The 19,344-nt window shown below is 41.7% G+C and overlaps 3 protein-coding genes across 5 annotated transcripts; 2 read left to right on the forward strand and 1 right to left on the reverse strand.

Moving 5' to 3' along the window:
* The first annotated feature begins 173 nt into the window (after positions 1-173).
* On the forward strand, positions 174-7,226 carry heca (hdc homolog, cell cycle regulator). 2 transcript variants are annotated; one of them, XM_084483994.1, is made up of 5 exons: positions 174-583; positions 2,382-3,558; positions 5,108-5,280; positions 6,371-6,558; positions 6,908-7,226. In XM_084483994.1, the coding sequence occupies exons 1-5, from the start codon at positions 427-429 to the stop codon at positions 7,070-7,072; spliced, it is 1,860 nt and encodes a 619-aa protein (XP_084340120.1). In that variant the 5' UTR covers positions 174-426; the 3' UTR covers positions 7,073-7,226. The 2 variants fall into 2 exon arrangements, with proteins under 2 accessions (XP_084340120.1, XP_084340119.1); XM_084483993.1 differs by having other exon boundaries at positions 5,108-5,274; positions 6,404-6,558.
* Positions 7,227-7,409: 183 nt separating this feature from the next.
* Positions 7,410-10,816, reverse strand: mtif3 (mitochondrial translational initiation factor 3). 2 transcript variants are annotated; one of them, XM_084483996.1, is made up of 4 exons: positions 9,980-10,219; positions 9,431-9,884; positions 8,376-8,527; positions 7,410-8,226 (listed from the first exon to the last, which is right to left on the reverse strand). In XM_084483996.1, exons 2-4 carry the CDS (start codon positions 9,879-9,881, stop codon positions 7,984-7,986), a joined length of 846 nt encoding a protein of 281 aa, XP_084340122.1. In that variant the 5' UTR covers positions 9,882-9,884; positions 9,980-10,219; the 3' UTR covers positions 7,410-7,983. The 2 variants fall into 2 exon arrangements, with proteins under 2 accessions (XP_084340122.1, XP_084340121.1); XM_084483995.1 differs by lacking the exon at positions 9,980-10,219 and adding an exon at positions 10,707-10,816 and having other exon boundaries at positions 7,415-8,226.
* Positions 10,817-11,646: 830 nt separating this feature from the next.
* Positions 11,647-18,218, forward strand: LOC311364288 (adhesion G-protein coupled receptor G2-like; the record flags this gene model as incomplete). Its single annotated transcript, XM_084484277.1, has 12 exons — positions 11,647-11,698; positions 12,545-12,692; positions 12,974-13,142; positions 13,465-13,596; positions 13,687-13,797; positions 13,877-13,913; positions 14,058-14,158; positions 14,510-14,634; positions 16,374-16,642; positions 16,765-16,852; positions 17,406-17,689; positions 18,118-18,218. 12 exons carry the CDS (start codon positions 11,647-11,649, stop codon positions 18,216-18,218), a joined length of 1,617 nt encoding a protein of 538 aa, XP_084340403.1.
* Positions 18,219-19,344: the final 1,126 nt, after the last annotated feature.

The following is a 19,344-nucleotide window of genomic DNA, read 5'->3' on the forward strand; positions in this document are numbered from 1 at the left end:
AATAGGTTCAGAAAATGACTGTACCAGGTAGGTCAGCTCACAAATCTTGCTCGTCACTAATGTTTGGGACTCCGCTGGCCACTCTCTCTTTATGGGCGGGTCGCTGTGACGTCAAGGGCTGGCAGAAAACAGCAACTGACGGCGAGCACGGAGAGCAGGAATCAAAACAAGAGACGGGCACGCCTTCTTTTGCATAGGTTACCTTTCTAGACTAGCATTTTAACCGCTGCTAGAGTGCATGAAAATAAGACTGTAGATTTGTATTATAATAGAGAAGACAATCACGCCACCAAGTATTATATTAAAAAGACGGAATCAACAGAAGCCTCCATTTTAGACAGGTAGCCCAACATGGAATCATCAGAAATGTCAGTCGCTGACAGTCGTTGAGAGTGCCCGCAAATACATTAGTCTCGCTGCTGTAAAATGCCCAACCAGAAGAACAGCAAAGGGAAGAAAAGCAAACGCACCAACAGCAGCGGAGATGAACAAGAAAATGGAGCCAGTGCGACTGCAACAGGGGGGGCAGCCACAGCAGCTCTAGTGGGGGCGACTGCTGCACCTCGGAGCGAGCGCACAAGTGGTAAGAGTGGTCTGCCGTGCAATGTTTATAACAATAAAGCAGCCCGTGATGCAAGGGTTTCTCCTCAGAGTCATATTCAAGCATGTGATCTCCAGTTGCATGAGTTATAATTAACTGGCTTCAAATGTTTTGTTAAAAACACTTAATGCAGTTGTCATTTAAAATATATTCAGCGCAGAGTCGAATATTTATAGGCAGTTTATATTATTGGATAAGGCCCGATATATTTTGTCTCGTCTTTATGACGCGCACCGTTTCCAGTTCTTTTGGGAGGGGGGTTATGGCCTTCATTGAGTGCAATTCTCTTTTTATCGTCTTTTCCACGTTTTGCGTGCACTGAAATTCAACTTCACTCGATCGATTCCCCATGTAGGATAGCCTCGGGGGCTGGATAAGCAAGAGTGACAGGCTACTTATTTGTGTAACGTTATAAACATGCACATGTGCCCATCGTCGCAGTTGCACTCTGATGGAACTGTTGCGATGAACTAAACGCAATAACAAAACATTATAGTATGTAGCACACACTAGGCCTACGCACATATAAACATTTAAGCAAAACAATTTACAACATTCAGGTGACGTATGTTCGAAAATGATTTATTCTGAGATCCACTATTCCTTAGAAGGCACGGCATATGCCTTTTAATTACCTATTGTGTGTGTGTGTGTGTGTGTGTGTGTGTGTGTGTGTGTGTGTGTGTGTGTGTGTGTGTGTGTGTAATAGAGAAACTTTTATCCAAAATAAGACAGCATTTCCTATCCATATCATCATTCAGTCTATGAATTACTTCAGATGGAAAATTAATTAGTCACTTACAACTTTGACCTTCTTCTATACCAATGACAATCGAAACAACACAGTCTCCTGCAGCTGTGTGCTTCTTTCACGCATGGAGAGTTGGTATAGTTTTGAAAACTCTCTTAAACATAAACATAGGGTATTCATGAAGTACCCAGATGAGCAACATGAAGGACGATATCGTTTCTCAGAACGATAAGAGAATTCTTATTTTGTGTATCAAAGAGTGTTTCATAATAATCATAAACATTTCCGAAGATACCGAATTGCCTTCAACATCCATAGTTTGATGGAGAATGTATGGTTCACTTAAAAGTTGATGAGTAAGATTTGAGCATTTTAAAGAGACAGCAATATTTTGAAAATCTAAAACCCCAAAGAAACGCCACCTCCCTCTCTGCTCGCTGCCTCCCTCCGTCTCGAAGCACGATCGAATGTTTCACCCACCATTCACCCACCTGTGGTGGAGGCGGAGCTATCGGGGAGGAGATTCCCTGATTGGTCAGAAATGAACCGGGTGTCTATGGATGGCTGTGCTATTTTTTTTTTCATGTGCTCAATTATTACTCACTTATATCACTTTTGTGACACAAACGATGCTATAGCAGGGTTTTTTGTTGTGAAGTTGTGCCGTGTAATTATGATGTACCACAATTAGGTCAGTGTCTTTTTTACCAAAACCATTACCTTTATAAACACACTTCTCACTTCATTCACTAAACATTGACAACTAATTTATTATCACTATACTACATGATACATGGCATACATGGCATTTTCCCACATCCTCCCCAAGATTTTCACATCAAGCACATCTTCAATAAAGGTTTCAGTTGATGAGGACAATGAAGCACAAGACATAGCTTATAATTATCCTAACTGTACTACGTGACATGACTATATTCTTCCACAAGCCTCTCAAATAAATCAATAAATGACTTGCTCTTCTATTCCCCCCCCCCCCCCGCTGCCCGCTCCCTGACACCCATCCCCCAGAAGCCCCGTGCGCCACCCCCCTGATCTGCAGCTTGGCCCGCCCCATCGACCTGGACAAGGATGACTACCAGCGCGTGCTCTGCAACAGCGAGCTCTGCCCCTACGGCAACTGGATGCACCTGCAGTGCTTCTACGAGTGGGAGAGCTCCATCCTCATCCAGTTCAACTGCATCGGTCGTGCCCGCTCCTGGAACGAGAAACAGTGCCGGCAGAACATGTGGACCAAGAAGGGCTACGACCTGGCCTTCCGCTTCTGCTCCTGCCGCTGCGGCCAGGGGCACCTGCGCAAGGACACGGACTGGTACCAGGTGAAGCGCACGCAGGACGACCGCAAGAAGAAGCCCACGGAGAGGAGCGCCAGCAGGGCCGGCTCCGGGGGACTGCTGGGGGCCTGCGGAGGAGCAGCGGGGGTGGCGCCCGTTTGGGACGGCCTTGCCCTGGACGAGGTCAAGAAGAGCAAAGTGGGTCCGGGGGGGGCAGTTGGCGGTGGCAAGCTGATACAAAGAGCCTCCAGCCAGGAGCTGCCTCGCAGGCAGTCCCTGGAGAGGCAGAACTCATCCGAGAGAGGAGCCACGGGTGGGGGAGGAGGAGGTGGGCTAGGGTACCCAGGGCACCACCATAACCCAGGTGGGACTTTTCCGTTCGGGGCTCTGCAGAAGTCTCCCTGCGGCTCCCCGGGACAGTCCCCCACCGCCGGCTTTCCCTTCTTCTCCCCAGGCGGCGGCGGCACCTCCCCCTTTGGGGCAGGTGTGGGAGGGGGAGTCGGGGGAGGGCCAGCCAACCGGGGGTCCCGCCACCTCGGCGAGTTCTTCAAGTCGGCCGTGCTCATGGAAAGGAAGCACCTCTTGTCCGGGGCCGGCGGGGGGGTCTGCGGCGGGGGCGGGGGGGCAATCAGCCGGAGCGGAGGGATGGGGGTGTCCCACCTGGACGCCGGAGGCACCGTCCTCCCCCTGGCGTTCGCTATGCCCCTCCCCCACCGCCTGGCCCACGACGCCGTTCACCCACACCATTCCCACCACCATCACCACCTCAACCTCAACCACCACCACCCGGTCCAGTTCCTCCGTAGGCTGGACCTCTCCGAGCTGTTTGCGCACGTCCCGCGTCACAAGCTCAACACCTACCACGTGCGCATGGAGGACGACACGCAGGCGGGCCAGGGAGAGGAGCTGCGCAGGTAGGAACGTGTGTAGTGTGGTGTGTACTGTGTGCGTGTGCGTGTTTTTGTCATGCACTATCGTCAAATGACCTGCCATGCCCACATGGTAGGTCCTAAATATCTCACTTGCAGCATTTTCCTTACTCCTTGTTTTCCATCCTGCCTGATCCCAGACACTGATGTCATTTTATACCTATAATACCTGAGACTTGCAGCTGCAAAAATACTTAACCCCATCTGTCATAATAAAGACGGATGATCCATGAATGCTAACTATTTTTCTGAGTGTGTGCTACACGACCAGATGTTTCATATTAGCATTCCATATCAAAACAGATTTGTTACAAGCTCTTAGCCTTGCACCATTCTGCATCATTAGTTAAACGGATCAAATGGAAACACTGCTTATTTCAATTATGGTTATAGTTATGTTCACAAATGTTTGAACACACTAGGCTGTCTACAGTCAGTGAGACCGCTGGTAACACATCAACAGTTTCTACATGGCTTTATAATGACTCATCACTGATTCCCTAATTTGGGTTGTTTATGAGCAAATTCACAGTAGGGAGCATTAAATGATGTGTCCCAATTCAACTGAGGTCTAATGTATTTGTGCATTCCTTTCTCAAGCCAGACCAGAGAGACAGTAATGTGCCATGGTTTGAATGGAAGAAAATGGATCACCCTAACAGATTTGAAGTCAATGACTTCATGGACCAAAGGGGGTCTTCTTGGATTAAGAGTCCGCTCCAAGAGCGGACTCAAAGTTATTTATAACATATCCCCTCAGATATCAACAATATACACATTTTATAAGAGAAAGGAAACATGCAGATTAAAAACCTTGTTTTACTGATTGTTATTCTTGCCTCAATTTAACGTATGTCGTTAATGGCACCCATTGCCATTCCTATCCTTCAGCCTGCTGGTTTCTGGGGATTTTCCCCAAGTGAGGCCATTAAGACGAACTATTGTTAAGGGCAACAGAAAAACATGACTTGGCTTAACCTTCACTGCCTAATGGGTGAACACACTTTGTGTATTCGTTTGCATGAAGTGGATGTGTGTCAGGCGAGTCTATGTCAAAGAACATTTTCTCTTTCCCCGTTGCAATGTATTTCCAATAGAATTGAACGATATGGATATAGCGGATGTGCAAATTGTTTCGGTAACACTTTACAAGGAGGGTACAACAATAAACCATTCATTAAAATTGTAAATGCAGTAATAAGCATTAGCTTACCATTACCTAACAGTTAACAAATGGTTAATTTATCATTAACTTAGGTTCAGGTTTACTTGTGTATTTATTTAAACTTAAATGATTTGCACATAATTTATCCCCTTAACCCTATTTTATAAATGAATACAACATAAGTAAATGATAACTAGACCATAAGTTAATTGTTGGTTAATACTTATTACTGCATTAACCAATTTTAATCAATGGCTGATTATTGTAAATTCAATCAAATTCTAAAGTGTTACCAGTCTTTCACACTGTTTTATATCCTCCACAGTAGGAACCAATAAAGTGTAAAAGGCCCTCTGTGTCTTCCAATAGGTTTATACTGTCGGCCCTGAGTGCCAGCCAGCGCAACGTAGTCAACTGTGCCCTGTGCCACCGGGCCCTGCCTGTGTTTGAGCAGTTCCCCCTGGTGGACGGCACGCTCTTCCTGAGCCCCTCGCGCCACGACGAGATCGAGTACGACGTCCCCTGCCACCTTCAAGGTCAGAGTGTCCCTTTGTTAAGGGTTCTGCAGATCAGAGGTTGACTGATGGGATTAAAGCCACACCGTTTTAAAGCCACGTAATTGCATAATTGGTGCTAACTGGTAAAAAGGCACTTTACACAGGAGGAAATATAATATTAGGATTAAAGGGGCTGTAGGTGAAAATGTAAGAGCTATTATTTAAGTGTAATTTGTAAGAGAAGGTATAGTCATCCAACAGCTATGAGTGAGTGAAATGCTCTCACAGCATATCTGTTTCTAGTTTACTGCGCCTGCCTCTGTAAGTATAATAGTGTATAATAGTGTCAGAGACATAGACCGCTATAGGCTCATGTCTGACCAATCATCCCCTACCTGATCGGTTCGGTGAATACATTTGGCCGGTCAAAAACAGGTCATGAAATTAAGCACTTCTAAATGGCAGAGTATGGAGAGAGGGAGCAGACAAGATGTTTTTTTGGTTTAGTGTTAAAATGTCTCTTGTCTCTTCCATTATTTTTTGCTCTCCCTCTTTACAACTCTGAAATCTCAGCTATTGCAGCTTACATAGATATACAAAACAGAGCATCTCACTTTACCAAAAACACAGTGTGTAAGAAGTTAGAAGCCAGGAGACTTTCAAAATTAAAAACTCAACAGTGTTCTTTCCAATCGAATGGCTGTGCAACTGTGTGACAAACTATTATACCTCTATCTTGACAAAAATGTAATTCCAAAGCATTATTGCAAATAAAGTTGTGATTTCCCTGTGATCTTTTGTATGACTAGTTATTTGTCATTATTAGTTGTAAAACAGTTCATAAGCACTTTCGTGAAGAAAAATAGAATAATTCTTTTTTTTGTACTTAAATCAAATGTAATGTACACATATACATTAAACATTTAAAAAGAAAGAATACCGATGCGATTAAATGTTTTTCGTTAAACTGATTCATGAACGTGAAATCTAACACTTGCGTGTACCCTAACTCATATCCCCGGCCTCTCCCTACACTACCACACAGCATCCACCTACACGGTTGAATGCAAATGGTATTTGCAGTTCAGTTTCATGCTCTTGTCAAATGGCTGCTGAAGATACATAAGAGACTTAGCCCACTGTTTTGTCCACCATGTCACTTCAACAGGTAGACTGATGCACCTGTACGCCATCTGTGTGGACTGTCTGGAAGGCGTCCACAAGATCGTCTGCATCAAGTGCAAGTCACGCTGGGACGGCAGCTGGCACCAGCTGGGCACTATGTACACATACGACATTTTGGCTGCCACTCCTTGTTGCCAGGTAGATTTACATTACTTTATACACACACACACACACACACACACACACACACACACACACACACACACACACACACACACACACACACACACACACACACACACACACACACACACACACACACACACACACACACACACACACACACACACGTTTGTGTTCCCCGAATGCAAATTATGTAAATTAATTTTCCTAGATGCGTGTGGATTTGCAAGTTGAAGCTACTGGCAATAACTTAATCAAGAAAAAAAAAATGCAACAAAAGTCCTATGAATGTCTCAACATTGTGAGTAGTTGCAGTTCATTACATTGCACAACAAAATGATGTACATCTGCTTTGAATCTGCAGGCCCGTCTCAACTGCAAGCACTGTGGCAAGCCAGTGGTGGACGTGCGGGTAGGAATGCAGTACTTCTCTGAATACAGCAATGTGCAGCAGTGTCCCCACTGCGGAAACCTGGACTACCACTTTGTCAAACCCTTCTCCTCATTCAAAGTACTCGAGGCTTATTGACAAATGTTGCACATGCATGCTAGTGAAGTTCTTTTTCGTTAGCATTCGTTGAAAACAGAAAAGTCGTACCTTGGAAAAGATCTTAACGGACCTTGCAGTGCCTATGTTTTCTTTATATTTCTCCACTTTTTTTTTCTACATTAGAAATAGATAGTACGGCTTTAGTTAAATGCGTTAAGACAGAGTCTACGTTCTTCAGAGGAAAAGTACAGCTACACTCGGAGGGTTGTGAAACAAGTATTTCAGTCAAACACATTTAAATGTGACAGTTGAATGTATCTGAATGCCAAAATTGTTTCCCTTTTCTTTTTTTTATAAAACATGAAAAAAATAAATCTGGAATAAAAATGTAAAATGTAGGCCTTATTTATTGCATTGGAGACTTTACCTTAGGTGTTTAATTTAGCTTTGCAACTCAGTCTCATTATTTAACACACCTCTCGGTATAAACTGTCCATGTCTAACCCTATTTATTTATTTATTTATTCATCATTTATTTTCAATTTCCTCTTTCATTTGCAGAGCTCCGTCAGACCTCAATCAGAAAATATACACAAAAGAAACCTGTACCAAGTACCATTGTTTACACACAAAAATACTCGAAAAGCTGTTGGTCTGACAGCGAAATCCTCCCATTAAGAAACAAGGGTACAGGTTAACAGCCATGTAAGAAGGGCGTCATTTCTCCCTCGTCTTGCCAGATAATTCCTTTATCACAGACTTTGGAACTAATTAAGTGCAATGAATGATCCCAGACCACTGTTATCACAAACCTATCTTCCTCCACACAGCATGGTGATAAAACCAAAAGTGTACCTCATTGTACATGACCCTCGTACAATAATTCACAAAGCAACGTTATAGTAGAGTGTTCTCAAAACGACAGAAACGTTCATAGACCTTCTCTCAGCCTACTGTTGTGCCGGCTCCTTTGATGCATCAGCAGGGCTAACGGGAGGCGTTCCGGGCTCGCTGCACTGTGGTGTAACGTCTGTTGGCGGCGGCGGTTTGCTTTTCTCCTTCTGAGGCGCCAGTTCCTTGGCGGAGGGTGGGCGGAGAATGCACATGGCCCTGCCGTCTCGAATGACTTTGGGCTTGGCCACGAAGCCCACCGTCACCGGCATCTGCTGCACCATGTCCTCCAGGGTCTGGTCCTGTGCATTTAAAACAGGGGGAAATAAAGACATAAACCATTACATGATTGAGGTTTTTTTTTTGACCAATCATGTAATCAATCATGGGTTTTTATTTGCCTTATTTTCCTTTGAGAACCAATCCAGTGGTTCCTTATTGCTATACTCACCAGGGCGACTGTGGATGCTGTGCGTCTCGCCCGCAGTGTGATTCGCACGTGGTTCTTCTTCTCTAGCCAGCTCTGGACTTGTTTCAGCTTCGTCGAAAGGTCATGCGAGGCGATATCCGAGGAAAAGGTGAGCTCCTTCACCTGAACAGCGGCTGGGCAAAGTGGGCAGAAAGTGCATATTTGTCGAGTCCAATTATTATCAGCATGTGCACTTTGAGGACCGCCGCGCGCAGTAGCCGAACACTAAAACAAACAAGGGAGATTCAATCCAACAGATGGCGTGTGATGTTTACCAATGTCAATTGACATACCAATTAGAGGCAACAAATACAAATCTATGTTAAATTGTGAACAACGTGGGAAGAGGGTACCAGAGGCTGTGTTTGGTGGGTGATACATGCTGAAAGGTTAACCCCATTTCAGTCATTTTTAAATGCCAATTGGTCCAATATCCACAATTGGGGCACACCAGATAGAGAAAGTTAGTGAAGTAATGATGCATGTTGGCTGTGTGTCATGTCTGATAAGGGTACAGTATGCGAAAAACAGGAGAAAAAGGAATCCAAAGAATCCATTATAAGGGGCTGTGGGTAAAATGTATTAGTGAAATGCCCATTGAGAATATCTGTTTCGAGTTGACGACACCTTCCTCCATATGAGCCAAGTTTGACTTAAGACTTCTCAAGACTAATGGCTGACCAATCTCTTCCCTGATTGTTTTGGGAATCCATCTTGCCTGTCAATCACAGGTGCCTGAAAAGCAACATTTCTCAACGGAAGAGAAAAGTAGGGGGGACTGAGCAATTAGAGAGGAAGGGACTTTTTTCGGTTGTTTAGTTTCAAAATCTTGCTCTCTTCTGCTCACTCTCAAATCATACCTACAGCAGCTTTAATAATATCAGTAGCCCCTCCTTAACTTTAAGGGACTACCAATAGCACTGCACCTGAAAGATCAGCTCAAATCGCCAGTGTGCATTTAACACAAGCAGCGAGTCCACTTCGGAAAACACAACACAAAAGCACCACCCCTAAAATGTCAACAATGCGTCAAGTACCGGGCTTGGCTTTTTGCTTCTCTCGCAGCTTCAGCTGCTCCTCGTGGATCTGCTTCCCACTCATCAGTTGGTAGAGGGGCGGGTCGGCGGAGTCATCCACCAGCACCAGCTTGAGGCCCTGCTCGTCCATGAGGCGGATGGCATCGCTGCGGTGCATGTTGCCCAGGCTCTCTCCCCCCATGCCTATCACCTGCAGGTGCCGCTGGTGGATCTTGCGGCCAACGCTGCCGATGGAGGCCCGCGCATTGGGGTCTTGCTTCTTCTTCTTGGGAGGGGGCACGACGGCGGCCGGGGGGGTCTCTCCGGCCTCCGTTGAGAAGTGGCACCCGGGGCCACGCAGGAAGCTCTTCTCCTCCCTGCACGATTGAAGAGCCCTGGGTGATGAGGTCCAGCTGAGGCCCGCTCGCCTTGCTGCAAGGCTCAATGCCCAGCGAAGATGAGTGGCAGACATATCCTGGAGAGAGCGAGAGAGAGAGTGTAGACACAGTCAGAGACAGACATGATATCTCAACAGATGGATGTTTTGTTGTAGTAATAAAAAAATAAAACCTTTTGGAAGAGGTCGGTATAGGTTCAATAGGTGATCATTTCGATCATGGTTTTGTAAGTCACTTGTATTCTTGCTTGTGTATTTATGAATGCTATATTATTACATTTCCAAATTCAGATTTATTTACTTTCCAATGCAAACAATCTGATGTTTAGCAGTTGCAGCAAAACAACAAAGCTCATGGTGTCTTCATATTGTGGCGACCACTGCCATGGACACCTATGGGGGTCCTGCGCAGGGGATGCATCTCTGGTAGGGGTTTGGACCTTCTCGGCGCCCCCTGAATCACATTGGTGGTTGGTCATTGTGTGTGTTATCTTATCTTTCACGTGAATGCAGAACAAGTAACGTGGCAGACAGCGAGAGTTCGATGTTAACTCTCTGTGACTGTGTTGACACAAATTACCCAGCACAATAGCATCGTTGCGATGCGTTGCGTTGTATTACAAACGTAATACAACTGTATACTGTTATATATATATATATATAACATATACTGTTGATGTTTGCCCAGTTAACTGCTTGAGCGACAGCTTCAAGAGGACCATCGTTCTGCTCTCTGCGCAAATTCAGTGACTGCTGGTTATTTTAACATATGTCAAATGTTACTGTTAATGCTAAGAGAATGTCAAATTGGACATCCTTTTCACACCAATACAGTCACGATACGATTGCATGGACTCTGACATGAAGTTTATCTGCATTAACGTTGCTGTGTTAACTCACTTGTAGGTCAAAGCTTCCTTCTGCTCATGGTGAATCCACAGTGGTCGACCTACCTACCACCAGACTACCATTGGGGATCATGCGAGTGTTGCGTTCCGCCCTTCTTCTTCTCCTTCTTTTTACTGAGACCAAACAAAATGTAGGCGCATTACCGCCACCATCTGTACATAAGTATGAATAATGGGAATCGTAAATAACTCATATTCGTTGTTTTATTTTCCTTTATTTTATTATTCAAAACGAATCAATGCACAATAAAATATTAAACTGGGGGGGATTCATTTTAATGTCATTTTTTTAGATCTACTTTTTCATGTTTTAGTTAATATTTCAATTAAAATAATTAAATGTTAATATTGTACTACAAACTTATTTCTCAAAAAACAAGAAGTTTAGAACAGATCTTACCTTAATACTGTAAAAAGTTAAAGTTTTTCGTTCATCTTCCATACAGGAGGATGTGTGTGCGTGCGTGTGTGTGGTGATTTGTGTTCCCTGAATGCAAATTATGGAAATTAATTTTCCTAGATGCGTGTGCTGTGTACCGCAGTGTTCTCAGTCCCCTGGCTTGTCACAGTTCCAGAGAACATTTGTTGCAATGTTTACATTGGTCTGATAATGGCTGTTTTGTATCATGCTTTTATTATTTTTTTTTTATTATTATTTGCTAAGCAAATTAAGAGTTGAGTCACATTGGTTAAGACATTGTTTACTGTTAGGGGTTAAAAACAAGGTACATCAGCATATGGTCAACACTTCTGGTACTGTCGAACAGGTAAGGACTAAAACACTGGTTATTCATGTCATATCATATGGATGTTGTTTTCCTTGAATATATTGTAATAAGTCTATTTGAGAATTTCAGCATACATTGTTATACTATGTGTAATAAAAATGTAGTCTTTGAAATATTCAGGGGTCGTATCATCAGAAGAAAATCATGGACCAAAATAAATGGCTGGCTCTGGTTTTGTTTGTGTCCCACTTTGCTTGTGAGTAAACAACAACTTTTCATTTAAAAAAATGGGATGGTTATACTTCAGCGATTCAGTATTTAAATTTGGGTATTATTTCTTATTCAATGTAATCTTCAACGATAAATGAAATGCCTATCTTGAGAAGTTGACTAATTTAATTGATTGGTTTCTCTTATTCCCCAGCCTTGTCTTGCGAAGAATGCTGTATGGGTGAGGATGCACACATTTATGACTGTACTTCTATTTTGTATCTTTTCCAACTTGAATGTGAAAATGAATGTGCATTTCTTTAATTTTATTACTGATGCTGACTGATGATGATGGAAATTATCATCTAAGAATTCAAAAGTCCCTTTTCAACAAACTACCTAATGGTTATTTTTCCCTTTTTAACAAATGTATGTTTTGTTCACAATGAGCAAAGTAATGAATGAATGAAACAACTGTGCAGAAACAAATTTTTTTTTTTATTTTGCTTTCCAGACCCTACCGGTAGCTGCGTTTCACCGAACAACAGTAGGGCTTTCACAGTTCCCCTCTTATCTGATTAAATATAAGTGCTGTATCAGACCTATGAAAATAAATCTTCTATTTACAGTGATGTGCAGCCACTGTTTCAAGAAAAACAAAACATGCACAGAGCCTGTAGATGAAAACGAGGAATACTGTATGAAGTTCAAAGGTGTGTATAGGCCTACCTTAAACTGGTGGGAAGAAACAACGTATTAAAGTAAACTTGGAGTTAAGAGTAAGAGTTAGAGTTGGTCTTTGTTGTGCGTGCTAATTGTGATGGGTAATCAGTTTCAATCTGGACCCTATGTCCGTACTGCTTTGTTGTTGTTGTTGTTGTTGTTTTTTTAGGTAAACATGGCAAGCAGTTCTACTTCATCAAAATAGACACATCAAGTGCATCAAGCTGCTATATTTGTAGGAATAGAGGGATGACACCTGAAGATGAAATATCTGAAAATCAGGACGATGGGGAAGTAACTGACCCTGCTAAGGCTGCGTAAGGACCCTATAAAAGTGTGGACATATAGGCAGGTTGTATTTATGCACAGGCTTTTATTAAAAAAAGTATAATAATAATAAAAGGGATAATAATAATGATGATAATAATAATAATAATAATAATAATAATAATAATAATAATAATAATAATAATAATGATTATAATGACGATAATAATGATAAGGATATTAATAATAATAATAGTAGTGATAATAATAATGATAATAGTAATAATGATAGGGTTAATGATAATAATATTATCCCATTTCTTTGTGACAGGGAATGGATGAATAATTTGGACTTGTTCCTTCCTAAAATTACTGAGTCTTCAGCTCGCGTGTCTATCGGTGCCACCAAGGGTGTCATTGTGAAACAAGATGAGCTGGAAGTCGACGAGATCGGTGAGGTCTCTGTTGGCTACAGCTGTGGGGAAAACAACAATATACTAGTGAGTGTGCATATTATGATCCGTCCCTTCACATTAATGTAACTGTAAAGGTTATTTGTCTATTAGGTTCCTATAATGTTATTTTTCTGTTATTAGAAAATCATATGAAATTAAAATGTCATTAATGAAAACATGTGTGGTTGTTTCAGCTGGTTTCAGATTGGAAGTTAGATTTCTTACAGTATTTCACATCCACAATCTGTCACTCAATATTTGCATTAATGGAATCCTCATCCATTCACATTAAGGTTCTGTTTTGTTGCCCTGTGCTTTGCCCCACAAAACACTATTCCATTGACAATTTACCTGTGACATTTCACAGATTGCAGATGATGAAGAATATCTATCTACCTGTGCAGGATCTGTTTTGATCTCAAAAGAAGCATTTGACGATGCACACTTGAACACCACTGTTCCGTTTGTAGGTATTTTCCTGTTCAACAATATGGATAAGGTAAAAAGAAAAACAAATACAATAAACAGACGAGATGCAAAATCTATTGTTATTTTTCTATTCATTTTTTATTTCTTTTTCTGTTTACAGGATGAGATGAACAGCAGTGTCTTTCTCAACCAGGTCATAGCAATTGACATGGGGACTGCCATAACCAATCTCAGCGACAGAATTAAAATCAATTTCAGGAATGTGACAGAGGTAGGCCATGAAAAGTGCTTATCTTATGCTTATCTTATGCTTATCTTGAATTTATTCATTTTAAATGTTTTATTTCTAGGAAGGGATACCATCTTGTTGTTCGTGGAATGGTGAAGGTATTTTATTTTGTTTTCCACTCTACTTTCTTTGAGTTATTGCCGCATTATTTTTCTCCAAAAGCTTTAAAATGCATTCTGACAGAAGCATCTGGCACTTGTTATTTAGTGAGATGAAAACATCTTAACTTTACGACCGTGCAGGTAGTCTGCCAACCTGGACAAAGAATGGATGTGACACAATAGTAACTGGAGACAATATTTCATGCCAGTGCTCACACCTGACATTCTTTGCTGTGATCATGGTGGGTTGTTGAGTCTACATATCAATATACTTTAGTTGATTGAAATATTACTAGTACAAGGGTACCATCTTAACCTGCACTATGTCATGTTTCCTATTAGCAACATCTCTTGATTTGCTACATGAGCAAAGTGATTTCTCGAGAACATTTCCCTGGATGGATTTGACCTGTGCTTTAGCATTCTTAATTCTTGAAAAATTTTCTAGAAATTTGAAAGGGGTAAATAGCTGAAGTAGAAACTTAACATAGTGCAGGATTAACAACCGGTATCACCACTGATACTAATTAACTTGCTCTCTCAAAATATATGGCAATACAATTACAATATTATATGATGTAATGTTTTTACAGTCTCCACTCCACAATACAACAATCTCAGCAGCTGACCTAAAGTCCCTCAACTACATCACCTACATCGGATGTGGCTTGTCGATTTTCTTCCTGGGCATAGCTTTCTTCATGCATTTTGTGACGAGGTAACCATAGTGATTGCATATTAATGAGTGGCCATCAGAGATTTGATACAATTTTGAGAAAGTAAAATAAGTTATTATATAAGTCAATACATTTATAAATAAACATATCACAATATAAAAAATAAAATAGTTTAGTTTTTACATTAATATGCATAGCATGGAGAGTGGGTTGAACTTGAAACAAACTAAAAACATTTTGAAGCCACCAAAAATAATAATAATGTTTGATAGCGTTACAAAATATGAAAACATATTTCTGTTGAAAACAAACAGTTGATGATATCAATCAATGATAACTACAATAATAGAGAAAAAAACAAAACAATGACCATGCAGGGTAGCTAAATGTAAATAGTGTTGATCCCCTACAGACCGTTGTGGCTGTTTGGTATGTAAATGTGGAACCTTTGGAAATTATGAATGTCAAAGGATGTTAGAACAGATTAAAACTCAGGTGGAACTTCTGCCCTGGTTGTACTGGTTTTGTCAGTTGTTTTAAACACCATCCATCTATTCATCTATCCATCCAACTTCTTACATCCTCCATCACTGGGAGTTAGGGTTGTGGTGGCAGTCAGGTAAGAAGAGCAGTCCAGATGCTACACTCCAGAGCTTTCTGGAGATCCGTGTGACAAAGCTCAAGAGGGCAATATCATTGATCTACAAACAACAAAGATGACAGCCTTCTGCTACCACACCGGAGTCCCATACCGAATCTGAACATTCTTGGCGAATCCAATCCAGCTGATGCCTTGTGACTGCAGAGCTTCCTCCCCACCTCAGTGTCTTCTGCCACAACGTCCCACGAGTTGAGTTCTTGTTCCTACTTGGGAAACTAATTCTATACTCTGGACTTTATTTCCACAACCACCACCCCAGCTGCTGCCTTTTTATGGCGGATACGCATCAGCCTGCTCAGGAGTACCACCAGCTGACCAGAACCAGAAGGCCTCTATCTTACGACTGACGTCCTCTCTCATCAACTTTGACCAACTTTTTGCCATAGTGCTTCCAGAATTAAGGTTAGGAACAGGGTCTATTCAGATATTGGATTCCCGACCTTATCCTGGTGAGAGTTAAAATCCAAAGTTCAAACTGTCCTCCACCAGGCCATCCTCGGGATCATCCTCACAATGTTCCTGGGCTCACCAGGCCTGTCCAGCGGTTTTCCTTCCCATCGGATTTAACTCAGTTCCAGATGGATTTGGATTTGGAGCACTACTTATTTGTCCCAAGGACCATGTCCAAATTTGACAACCTTGTGTAAAAAATGGTGGTTGTGATGGGCAAGGCATGGCGAGCACAGAAGTCCAATAAAAAACACCTTATACTCTACTCTTAAGTAAAGCCATTCTGCATAATCCTCAGCTTCAGGTGGGCAATGTATCAGCCAGGAGATGGAGCAATTTCCTGTGCTCTACCCACCTTTTCTAAGGAGGCTGCATATTCTGAAACTCCAAAAAATCCAACTCCTGAGAAGGAAAACAACCATTGGACCATGCAGAGACAAGATGGTGTGTTAAGCACAATGTTGATCGATATTCTAAGTGGTGACCCTAAACCTCCAACCCTATCTCACCCTAGTTCACCTGGGGTGACTCTATCAGGTAGCTTACAGCTCCATACCACGTAGCAGAGATCATTAGAACTTACAGTCCAGTCAAGGCCATGATCCAGGAAGGTATATTTAGGCTAATAATTGGTTTATTCATATGTAATGTTCATATATTAATTCCTAGGAGGACCAAGGCCAGCAAGAGCAAAGAGATCCTTATCCAGCTGACGATTGCCTTGTTCCTGCTCAACCTCTCCTTCCTGACCAACAAGTATGTTGCAAACCTCCACAGCACTGAGGGCTGTCAGGCAATGGCAGCCTTTATGCACTACTCTATGTTGGCAACCTTCACATGGTTTGCCATGAATGCCTTTCACCTCTGGCTGAACTTCTACTATGGCGGTAACATTTCCATCCAGCGTTACATACTCAAAGTGTCTGTCACAGCCTGGGGTGAGTTAAAATTTCTCAATCGTTGTTGACAATTTTTAGTCAATAGTTTACAAATAAGTCATGATTCTGGAGGAATGTGTGGATTTATGGAAATGGGATATTGTCCTCCTCTCTATCTCTAGCAATTCCAATTGTATTGGTGGTTACCCTTTTAATTTTGGGCAAGTATGGAGAGCTAGCCATTGCTTCGGATGGCCATAAGAGTACCATGTAAGTATTAGGCCTACATGATTTCCTTGAGGTAAATGTCTATGGGGGTTGTGTGTGGATGATGGCTGTCTTAGGCAGCCTACCCTGGCCCGAGTTGGAGGTACAGGTTAACCCACCCATCACCACATTCACTAAGGGAGATCCCCGGTATGGCAGGATGTTAGACCACCTGCTGTGTTACATTGTACTCAACCTTGGCAATAAACCTCCTTGTTATGGAGGAGCCCAGTAAAAGTCACCTAGGTGGCGTGTAGAATCGTCAATGCTACAGTCATCAAAACCTTATTTTAGGTGAAATAAATGAGTCAGTCTCATTCTTTCCATATATATACCTTATAATTTACGCCTATATAGTTTGAAGTTTCATTATTCAATTACATCCATTTTGAAGACTTTTTTTTGAAGAAGAGAAATTAGTCATAATATTCAATCAGTTAGTAATATCTCGACAAATGTTTTCAAACATCAACAATATAACAAATACAAAAAGTGAACTATGTATGTGGTTTACCATTCTAGACAGCGTGCTAACACTATCTACTCCGTCCAAAAGATGCTGGATGACAGATGATGAGATCCAATACATCATCAACATCCCCTTCTACGCTGTGGTCTTCCTCTTCACCTTTTCAACACTCATTGTCATCCTATCCTGGCTCTGCATGACCAAAACATCTCGAGCAGTGAATGTCCGAATGGGCCGTAGCAGCGCAGGCATCTGGAGTGTCTTTGGACTGTGCTGCGCTCTGGGCATCACGTGGGGCATTGCGTTCTTTGCCCATGGTGCCCTGCAGCTGCCCTCCTACTACATCTTCACCATTCTCAATTCTTTCCAAGGTAAGGTCACATTTTCATTATAAGTGACATAGGTAGGACACCAGGTGCTCTCTGGATCTCCTTTCATCATAACCTGGGTAATCTAACCAAAACATTGGCTATTTTTATTCTACGTATTGAAAACAGTTTGGACCTTTAGATAGAGAAAATGAAACAATGGTTTTAAACAGCCGCACTGCTCTTCCATTGCAAGTACTAAGCAATGCACTTTACAAGTTGAGAGGCATGTATTTTGAATAAACACCCTTATAGCACTTCTCTCTAAGCAAATTAAAAAAACGCAGAACCTTTGATGAGCTCGGCCACAGGGACCATCAAGAAAAGATCTGGAGTAGACCAACCTGATCCCAATAAGCTGGCCAACAGATGCTGTTATGTTGTTTTTTTCCCCACACAGTGTTTGAGTAACATTGTTCCCCTTCTCTTAGGCTTTTTCCTTTTTCTTTACTACTACAAGACCAGCCAAATGGTAGATGAAGTAGAGACCTTCGGTAGCAGCAGCCAGAACAGGACCGATGTTACTGAATGATGCAGGCAACTGCCCATTTTCCCTTTCGTGCTCATGATGGCTTTTGTCCTGCTGTATTGTATGAGGCCTTACTCAAATCTGTTACCACCCGTTTGAAACGCTATTACTCGATTGAATGGCCCAATGATATTACCCATTGAATCGAGTGATAACGCTTGAATCATGTGCCTCTATTCACTTTATGTCTCGTGATGACAACACCTCCCCATCAGCTCCATCAGTGGTAACGTTGTAACCGATTTTGAGTTTATTTTTTTTTTAATCGGATGGGTCAATGTGTTGTCATGCATTTGTCATGTATTGCATTATTTTTAAATTAGCTACTGATATTGTGTGGTAATTGTGCAGCTGTTATGCAAATCATTATGGTCTTGATAATAGAGGGAAGTAAAATTGTAGGATAAATAGCAATTGGTGGGCAAGTTTATTGATGGCCAATACATTTTACCATCTTTAGATGGTAAAATGGATGTAGTTTGTTGATGGCTTATTATTTGTTTGCCAAGTAAGAACTTGTTTGAATAAACTGTTGTTGAAATGCATTGCGTTAGTCATTATATATTATATGACTAGAGCACAGCCACTAATGCTCAGTCATTTGCTAGCCAAGCCTTACTATCTATTGACCTAAATGATTTATGACTTAATTGTGATACACCATATATGCTTGTTGATGTTGTAAGGTTACTGTTTAAATATGGGATGCTTGAGCATTGTCGGTCTAATGCTGTTGTTCCATGTGGACATTTATATAGATATATTAGTTTATATATTGTTTATATATAAAAATTGTAATTGAGCCAAAAATAAAGTTGTATGAAAAATGAATCCTTCATTTTGATGCATTTACAATGCTACTGAAAGAGATCATTTGTTAAGTATAAATAGTACACACTTAATTTATGATGATTTATTCTTAAATTTTACACAAGGAAATAATGCAACAATGTACATTTATTAAATTAAGAGTTGTTCAGCATTTTCAAGGCCTATCCCATTTCCAAAACCTTAAAGGTCCCATGGCATGCTATTTTATGGATGCTTTAATATAGGTATTAGTGGGCCCCTAATACAGTACTTGAAGACGTTCGAGAAATTCAGCCTTGGTGCAGAGTTACAGCCACTA

Source organism: Micromesistius poutassou, assembly GCF_964030765.1.
Source record: "Micromesistius poutassou genome assembly, chromosome: 19".
In the NCBI taxonomy this organism is placed as follows: Eukaryota; Metazoa; Chordata; class Actinopteri; order Gadiformes; family Gadidae; genus Micromesistius; species Micromesistius poutassou.

Coding starts and splice junctions, on each gene's coding strand:
- heca (XM_084483994.1), top strand. CDS start 427: ATGCCCAACCAGAAGAACAGCAAAGGGAAGAAAAGCAAACGCACCAAC. Junction 3,559..5,107: donor CAGGGAGAGGAGCTGCGCAG/GTAGGAACGTGT, acceptor GTCTTCCAATAG/GTTTATACTGTCGGCCCTGA. Junction 5,281..6,370: donor CTGCCACCTTCAAGGTCAGA/GTGTCCCTTTGT, acceptor TAAGAGACTTAG/CCCACTGTTTTGTCCACCAT.
- mtif3 (XM_084483996.1), bottom strand. CDS start 9,881: ATGTCTGCCACTCATCTTCGCTGGGCATTGAGCCTTGCAGCAAGGCGA. Junction 8,528..9,430: donor GAAGCAAAAAGCCAAGCCCG/GTACTTGACGCA, acceptor CACTTTGCCCAG/CCGCTGTTCAGGTGAAGGAG. Junction 8,227..8,375: donor CAGCATCCACAGTCGCCCTG/GTGAGTATAGCA, acceptor TTAAATGCACAG/GACCAGACCCTGGAGGACAT.